The 8,656-nt window shown below is 45.7% G+C and overlaps 1 protein-coding gene and 1 non-coding gene across 3 annotated transcripts in view; both read right to left on the bottom strand.

The window, feature by feature from the left end:
* ERGIC3 (ERGIC and golgi 3) overlaps positions 1-8,091 on the bottom strand; it is a 13,442-nt gene extending 5,351 nt beyond the window's left edge. Inside the window, exons 1-7 of one of the 2 annotated variants that reach the window (XM_015597212.2) lie at positions 7,930-8,091; positions 7,722-7,792; positions 7,515-7,602; positions 7,174-7,302; positions 2,685-2,778; positions 1,676-1,841; positions 1,474-1,531 (exon numbers count right to left, since the gene is read on the bottom strand). In XM_015597212.2, the coding sequence (XP_015452698.1) occupies positions 1,474-1,531; positions 1,676-1,841; positions 2,685-2,778; positions 7,174-7,302; positions 7,515-7,602; positions 7,722-7,792; positions 7,930-8,017 (694 nt within the window). In that variant the 5' untranslated portion in view covers positions 8,018-8,091. The remainder of the gene's footprint in view (positions 1-1,473; positions 1,532-1,675; positions 1,842-2,684; positions 2,779-7,173; positions 7,303-7,514; positions 7,603-7,721; positions 7,793-7,929) is intronic. The other variant, XM_006921755.3, reaches the window with a different exon arrangement.
* On the bottom strand, positions 812-930 carry LOC112471265. Its single transcript, XR_003043231.1, has one exon. It is a non-coding gene; the product is annotated as a 5S ribosomal RNA (ribosomal RNA).
* Positions 8,092-8,656: the final 565 nt, after the last annotated feature.

Raw genomic sequence — 8,656 nt, 5'->3', positions numbered from 1 at the left:
TCTGAGCTCTACCTGCAAAATACATGCAGTCACTGCTCACCACATCCACCACCACTCTGGCCCAGCCCCATCACCTGTGCCTGGCCCAATCACTGCAATCCTAACTGGCCTCTCTGGTTCTGTCCTTCCACCTACAGTGAAGACTAGAGCACAGTGCTACCTATCTTTTCAAAGTTAATCAGAGCACATACCGCTTCTTGAACCCCGTAAGGGCTTCTCATCTCACACAGAGTAAAAGTCCAAGACCCTACAGTGCCCCTCCAAGCTCTACACGACATGGCCCCGTTACCTCTCTCATCTTTTAACCACGCTGCTCCGCTCACTCTGCTCCAGCCAGCCTAACTTCCTTACCGTACCTTAAATTCTACAAGCACATTCCCGTCTTAGGGATTTGCATTTACTATTCTCTCTGCTTAAAACACTTCCCCTCAGACATCCTAGGGCTGGCTCCTTCACTTTCTTCAGGTCTTTACTTAAAATACCCTGTCAGAGAGTCTTTCCCTGACCAGCTACATAAAATAGCACACGCATGTCATCTCGCCCTAGCCCCTCACCTCCATCATCTATCTTGCCTTTTTTGGTTCATATTACTTAACTTAATAGCATCTAATATACCATATATTTTACATACTTGTTTATTGTCTATTAATTAGAATGTTCTGAGGGCAGGGACTTTGTTTTGTTCACTGCCGTGTCTTTAGCACCTAGACTAGCACACGGCACACAGTAGGTGATTACTAAGTACCTAGTGAATACATGAATGAATAAATGAGCGAGCATAAATCTCATTTTTCCACTTTTTTTTTCCTAACACCTACAGCACCTGGTCTTCCTAGGTGGTCTCCCATCCAAGTACTAACCAGGCCCGACCCTGCTTAGCTTCCGAGATCAGATGAGATCGGGGACATTCAGGGTGGCATGGCTGTAGAAATCTCATTTTTCATCCCTGTGAACAATGATATGAGGTAGCTTCTAGTATCTTCAGCCCCATAAGAAAAAACTGAGTAGGGCTCACTGCTTCCCAAATTTGACATAGCTCGGGAGTGGCAGAACTTTTGTCCCAACCCAGCTCTGCTTCTCCCAAAGCCTCACACACAGGTCATATGAGATGGGGCGGCGGGTGGGGGGCGGCTTTAAAACAAATGTCTACCACAAGCCAGGCTCTACGCTATACTCTTTAACCTGCATGGACACCCCAGGAGATAAGGACTATCATCACCGTTTTATAAAGTAGGAAACTAAAGCTCAAAAAGGTTAAGAAACTTTCTCAACGTTTTACACAGCCAGTAAGGTCTGAAACTGAAATCTGAACTCAGGTGTCTGGCTCCGCAGTCTGAGCTCTTAACTGTACCAAATTGAGAGGAAGGTCCGTTTTGGACCAAAGATAAAAGAACAACAGGCAGGTGAAGAGGCACTCAAACTCGCCAAGGTGCCCAGGGTCACAGCTTCCCCGGCTGATGGAAGATCACTCACCGTGCACGTGGGACTGCTGGAAGCTCTTCCCCGGGGCAAAGTGGAAGTTTCCGGCCACCTGTAGGGGACAGTCCCTCTCAGTATCTGGCTGTTTCCTCCCTTCTCTTTGTCTCCTGAGGGCCTGAGTGGGCCCTTGATTCACAGTGTAGTGGGGTCAACCCACAGCCCCGCTGGCCCTGCCTGGCCTTAGTTCCTCCTGTACCTTGTTGACTTCCAGGAAACCATACACCTGGCAGCCTTCATTCTTCTGCTCCTGCATCTTCTGGGTGAAGCCCTCACGCCGGCACTGCTCAATAGTGTCTGGGTTCTTGAAGGCCCAGCCTCGACGTCGATATGCCTCCCGCACATCCTCACAAGTGTTACAGCACCTGTAGGAGAGGGGAGCGGGGTGACAGAGGAGAAGAGGCACGAAAACAGTGCTGGCACCTTAAGAAATAAAGCCTGAGTTCTGCCCACTAATGAAGCCTCTGCCAGCCTCATCTCTGACCAGTGAATGTTCTCAAAGCGTGTTTCCTCAGTAGCAGCAGAACTATTAAAAATACATATTCCCATTCCGTTTGGGTGATGAAGTGTTAGAACAGGTATTGGTGATGATTACACAACGCTATTAATGTAGTTAATGCCACTGAATTGTACACTTTAAAATGGTTTTTAAAATGGTAAATTTTATGTCAAATATATTTTCAAATACATATTCCCAGGACCCACTCCAGACCTGCTGAATCAGCCTCTCAGAGGTCAGGGTCTGGGCAACATAATAGCAGGTGCCATATATCAAAAGCTTAATAATCTGAACTGGGCCTTCCACCTCAGCGCTCTACATACAACATACATTTAATCCTGATGTGACTCTTACAAAAAAGGTGTTATCATCATCCCCCTTCACGAAAGAGGTTATGTGGCTTGGCCCAAGGACACATGGGTGGAATCTGGCAGTTGGACTCCAGAGACCACCTCTAAACCAGAGCAGGGACCATTTCAGCCTTGTCCCCAGGTCTGCAGGCCCAAGACAGGGCCTGGGCAAGGAGCATCAGTCACTCACACCTGGATCAGTGACTGAGGCACACACCTCATTCCCTCTAAATTCTTGGTCCAACCTCCCCACCTGCCAAAGAGTCTGACAGAGGCTGAGCATGGCTGACAAACAGCACCTGATGGGAACCCTGCTCACCCCGCTTCCCCGAGTCCCTAGCCCCAGGGGTCTGGCTCACTTGATGTCTTCTGTCTCAGCACCATAGCAGCTTTCACAGCGATCAGGGTCCAGGGAGTCAGGGTCAAACACCTTCACCTCAACTTTCCCAAGCTCTAAAGAGAGGGCAGAGGTGGGGCATCAGTTGAGGGCAGACACAATGAAATCTGTATTCTCAAGCTCTGCACAGGCACTCTGGCCTGTGACTTGGTAATAATAAAAGTTATAATAACAACTAATATTTACATACTGCATGCTATGTGTCAAGCACTAAGCACTTCTACACATGTATTATTTCTTTTAATAATAGTAATAGTAACAAAACATTAACAGTAAACACTAAACGTCAGCTGGGTACAGGTCACTGTTATTTATATGTATCATCTCATTTCATACCCACAATGACTCTGTGAAGGTGAGGTTACTCTCCCCACTATACTTGGGAAAATGCTGAGGCTCAGATAGAAGTGACTGCACAATGCAATATAGTAAGTGGCAGGTTTCAGCTGTAATTCCAAAGCATATGCCCTTAACCACTTTGCCATGGTACTTCTCAGACCTTTCTCTCTGCACCGGATCCCTGCCTCTCTAACTACTCCATCGTAACTGGCAATTTCAGCATTTACTACCCTGACCTCCTGTCCTCTGATAGTCTTTTTATTTTGTCATCCCACCTCAGCCGCCAATTTCCATGCTCATACCTAGACCGTGTTATTACCAATTACTGCAAATTTTCCAAAATTCAATTTCAAGTATCCCAATCTTCAACCACTTATCTTTATTTTCCTAGTTCCTATCCTGGTATGCAGAATCCACCAATTCTTTGACACCACGGACACTCGTACCCCTCATGTCCTCACTTCCCTACTTAAATTCTATGGTCCAAATGGAGAAAGGACAGTTTCTTCAATAAATGATTAAATGATGCTGGGAAAATTGGATATTCACATGCAAAAAAAAAAAAAAGACAAAAACAGGACTCTTATCTTACACCATTAACTTGAAATGGATTAACGACTTAAATATAAGACTTGATACCATAAAACTCCTAGAAGAAAGGGAAACAAACAAAAACTATTTGCAATGATTTTTTTGGCTATGAAAGTACAGGCAATAAAAGCAAAAATAAACAAGTGGGATTCCATCAAAGTAAAGTTTCTGCACGACAAAATGAAAAGGTAACCTACAGAATGGGAGAACATATTTGCACATGATATACCTGATAAGGGGTTAATATTCAAAATATATAACTCAATAGTAAAAACCCAACCGAAAAACCTAATTAAAAATGGGTAAAGGACCTGAAAAGACATTTTTTAAAAAGAAGACATCCAGATGGTCAACAGGTACATGAAAGGGTGTTCAACATCATTAATCATCAGGGAAATGCAAACCAAAACCATGAGCTATCACCTCACACCTGTCAGAATGGCTATTAATAAACAAACCAAAAAGAGATAAGCATGGGTGAGGTGGAGAAAAGGGAATCCTGTGTACTATTGGTGGGAATGTAAATTGGTACAGCTATTATGGAAAACAGTACTGAAGTTCCTCAAAAAATTTAAAAAAATAGAACTACCATATGTTCCAGCAATCCCATGTCCGGGTATATATCCAAAAGGATCAAATCGGTATCTCAAAGAGATATCTGCAGTGCCATATACATTGCAGCATTATCAAAATAGCCAAGACACTGAAACAACCTGTCAACAGATGGATGGTTAAAGAAAATCTAGTATGTATGTGTGTGTGTATATTATTTAGCCATTAAGAAGAAGGAAATCCTGCCACTTGCAACAATATGGATAAACCTTGAGGACATAAGTGAAATAAGTCAGAGAAAGACAAATACTGAATGATCTCACTTATATGTGGATTCCAAAAAAGCCAAACTCATAGAAACAGAGAGTAGGGTGGTGGTTGCCCGGAGCTGGGGGGTGGGGAAATAGGGAGATATTGGTCAAAAGTTAGAAACTTTCAGTTATAAGTGAGTTCTGGGGATCTACTGGTAACTATAGTTAACAATACTCTATTGTAAATTTGTATTGAAAGTTGCTAAAAGATATTAAATGTTCTCATCATACACACAAAAATGTTAACTATGTGTGGTGATAAGTGTGTTAGCTAACCTAATTGTGTTAATCATCTCATAATATATACATACAGCAAATCGCACATTAAGCTTATACAATGTTACATTGCAACTATATCTCAACAAAGCTGGAAAATAAATTCCATGGTCCGTTGTTGTTCATTATTCTTTTGCACACGAACAACCACAATTCATTAGTTCCTTTCTCCCTTCATTGTACAAGCCCAGCAAAACCCAAACCCTAGTTAAATTTAACTCTCTGTGACTACTTCTTGCCTGTGCCTCTCTTAAGACTTCTGGTCACCCTACTTCATTTCACTAATTAGTTCACTCTCCCATTATGAGATGACTAATTTATATCTTTTCCTCTCTCCTTAAGCTTCCAAAATCCCTTCTTCTTTCATTATTCTTAGCTAATGACCTTGCTTTCAATTTCCACTAAGAGAAGCAACAGAACCTCACTTAATTTCACCACTAAACGTACCCCCACTTCTGTCCTCTCCTCCAGCCCCCACCCCACTTCTCTGCTCTCTTTTACAGCAAGACTCCTGAAAGGGTCATTTATACTTGATGTCTCCATTTTTTTCCTGCTCTCACTCCTCATTTTACTGGACTATCAGTAGCTTTTGACACAGTTGCTAACTCTCTCTTCTTGAAACTTCCTATACCTGGCCTTTGGTGAATCTCTTGATTCTCTTCTACCTTAATGGCTAATCCCCTTCAATCTTCCTTCCTGGGTTCTCATTTTCTGACTTCTAAATATTGGAGGGCCTCTGGGTACCGTCCCTCGACCTCTCCTCTACCTACATTCACTCCCTAGGTTTTGCCATTTAGTCCAATGGCTTTAAATACTACCTACATGCTGATAACAGCTACATTTATTTCTCCAGCCCTCATCTAAAGTCTAGACTAGTATATCTAGTTGACTCCTTAACACCACTAGGGTATAAAATGGGCAACCCAAATTTAACATGCCTCAAGCCTGAAATCTCTCCCCAAATCCTGATCTTCCCCTGTGGGACAATTCTCCAAGATGTTCCCAATGATGACCATCTCCTGGTAGTCAGATCCTTGTGACTGTCAACAGATGAATGGGAAAGAAAATCCATAAATGGAATCTTATCCAGCCCTTCCGCAATGAATAGGGCTGACTTGTGTAACCACTAGTATACTACAGAAATGATGGTGTGCAACTACTGAGGCTAGGTCATAAAAGAAGTTGTGGTTTCCACCTCTCTCCTGAATCATTTGCACAGGGGAAAGCCAGCTGCCATGCTGTGAGGACACTCAAGCAGCCCTACTGAGAGGCCCATGTGGTGAAGGCTCTGAGGCATCTTGCCAACAGCTGTATGTGTGAGTCCTTTTAAATTCAGACCCTCCAGCCCCAGTCAAGTCTTCAGATGACTACAGCCCCAGCCAACAGCATGACTGCAATCTCATAAGACCCTAAGCCGGAATCACCCAATCGAGCCACTCTTGAATTCCTAAACTCACAGAACTGAAAAAAACAAATGTTTGTTGTATTAAGCCACTAACTTATCACACAGTAGTGGATATCTAATATCCTCCCACCCCCAAATCCTCTTCTTCCTCGCTGGTCATTCCTACCGCAAGTCATTCATTTGCTCAGGCCAAAAGCCTTGGAATTAAAGCCTTGACTCTGCTCTTACACCTCACACCCAATGCTACAACAAATTCTATTGGTTTTACTAGTGTTCAACATTCATACGTTGATAAAATGAATGATAAAGCTCATCAACAGAGCAATCCCTAATGTATGAAAAATCATAGCTTTAAAGAGGGTTTTGTATGGTGGGAGATTGAGTTAACTGAGGCACTGGGAGGCTGCCTAGGCAGAAGAAGCTCAAAGTGAACAGCCACTCTGTATTAGGCATTGTACACATATTACTTCATTTGCTCCTACAATTCTATGTGGTGGGTGCTACTGTTTATCACCACTTTACAGCAGAGGTCACAGACTGCAAGACAAAGCTACATCTGAACTCAGGTAATCTAACTTGAGAATGTAAACTCTTAAGCCACCCTACATTCCAAAAGGGAAGGGCATTAAGGGCAGAATTCGGCCAAGAGGATGGAAAAACAAACATCCAGAGAAGATTGGGTCCATCTAGAGGAGTTCTGCCAAGGCAACAGCACAGAGGACCCATCCTCAAACTTGTTACTGAAACCATGATAGGCAAGGACTGCGGACCTCGGAGAATGATAGCCACGTGGCGTACTCTACTCAATGTATAGAGGTTAGCAACCCACTCTGATTAATAGCTGGGGGATCCTAGGCAAACCACCTGAATTCTCTGGGTCTTAGTTCTTCATTGGTCATTGGGCCAGCCACAGCCTACTTGCCAGAATGTAGGGCTTGGGTATGTCCAGCTCTGGGATCTGAGATCTGGTCCCCTACCCCAGTTACCATGACGCTCAGCCTCTGAGCTCACGGGGATGCCATCCTTATCTAGCCGCTGTTTGAACAGGTTGTGTTCCACATCCAGCTGCTGTTCCCCAGCCACATCCATGGCATCGATGCTCAGATCTGGAAGCAGGAAGTCAGGATAAGGTACTGTGATCCTAGGGGCAAGGGAATTGGAGGGTAAGGGGATGTTGGGCCTGTCCTGGGGCAGCAGTGGGTTAGGGGAAAGAGGCTGTCCTGTAAACCAGTCCAGAACCTAAAGCTGGAAGTGTGAATCTGGAAGCCCACCTGAAAACCCTGGGACTTGCAACTCCCACCCACGGTGAGGTACTCACAGGCACAAGGCATGTGCGGAAAGAACACATCGATGTTGATCTTCAGTTTATCTCCCCGTGACTTGTCCACGTAGAGTTCAGGATGCACCTGGGGCAGCACTACTTTTGTAAGATTTGGCTTCATGCCTCTTTTGCCCCACTCCCATCCCTAAAGATCTTATTCCTAGAAAGTCGAGCCCCGCGGACGTCCTAGGCCCCGCCCCTTACCTCTGTGGTTAGGTAATACTGCAGCTCGGACAGGAACAGTAGCAGCATGAGAAGGCCACTGACAATGGTCACTGCGGGGCAGGGAGCGAGGGTCAGAATGGCCTCTGTTCAGCTCATTCAGCCTCTGGCAGGCCAGATAGAGTGTAGAAGCCCAAGGCAAGTTCCCGGGCACCCCTCTCCCCGAGACCCCGGCCCCGCCACTGCCTACCCGTGGCGCCCCCGCAGGTCTTGACCCGGAAGTCCTCCAGAGTCTTAGGGTAGGCATCGAACTGCTTCAGCTTCCCCAGAGCCTCCATGGGGACCGGCCGGAAAGGGGATGCCAGCCAGCCCGCCCCTGCAGCCTCCCGCTTCCGGCCCGGAGCTTGAGCCACGCCCCCCGCCTCTTCCGCACGCAGGCGCAGCAACGCGCACGCTTGGCTCCACCTCTCGCCCGCGTTCTCACGCTGGTCTCCCACCATGCGGGTGCTTCTTGCATCTTTGTCTGGAACCCGACGGCGGACAAGGGTTCTTTCAGTGGGAGTGGTTCTTTGTGGACTAGGATGCCCGGAGGAGGTCTCTGCGGGGTGGAAACAGTAATAGCAGCGTTCGCTCGCCTAGCTTATGCTAGGAACTGCGCCAAGAGTTTCACATCAGACTCTTGGAACAACTTGAAACAGTGGTTTTCAAAGTGTCCCCAACCAGCAGCCTTATTGTCATCCGAGAACTGGTTAGAAATGCAAATTGTCGGGCCCCACCACAGACTCGAATCAGAAACTCTGGGAGTGGCTCCCAGGTGATTTCTCTGCAGCTACAGTTTGAAAATCACTGCTGTATAAAGTAGGCGTGACCTTTTATCTCCCATTTTCTGTAGGAGGAATTGGCCGGGAGAAGATAGGTAACTTGTTCAGCCAGTTAATGGCAGGGCCTGATTCCAACCTATTTCTTCTGGACCTCAA

This window comes from Pteropus alecto, unplaced genomic scaffold (genome assembly GCF_000325575.1).
Source record: "Pteropus alecto unplaced genomic scaffold, ASM32557v1 scaffold45, whole genome shotgun sequence".
NCBI lineage: Eukaryota > Metazoa > Chordata > Mammalia > Chiroptera > Pteropodidae > Pteropus > Pteropus alecto.
This window is presented reverse-complemented; position numbering and strand designations above follow the sequence as displayed.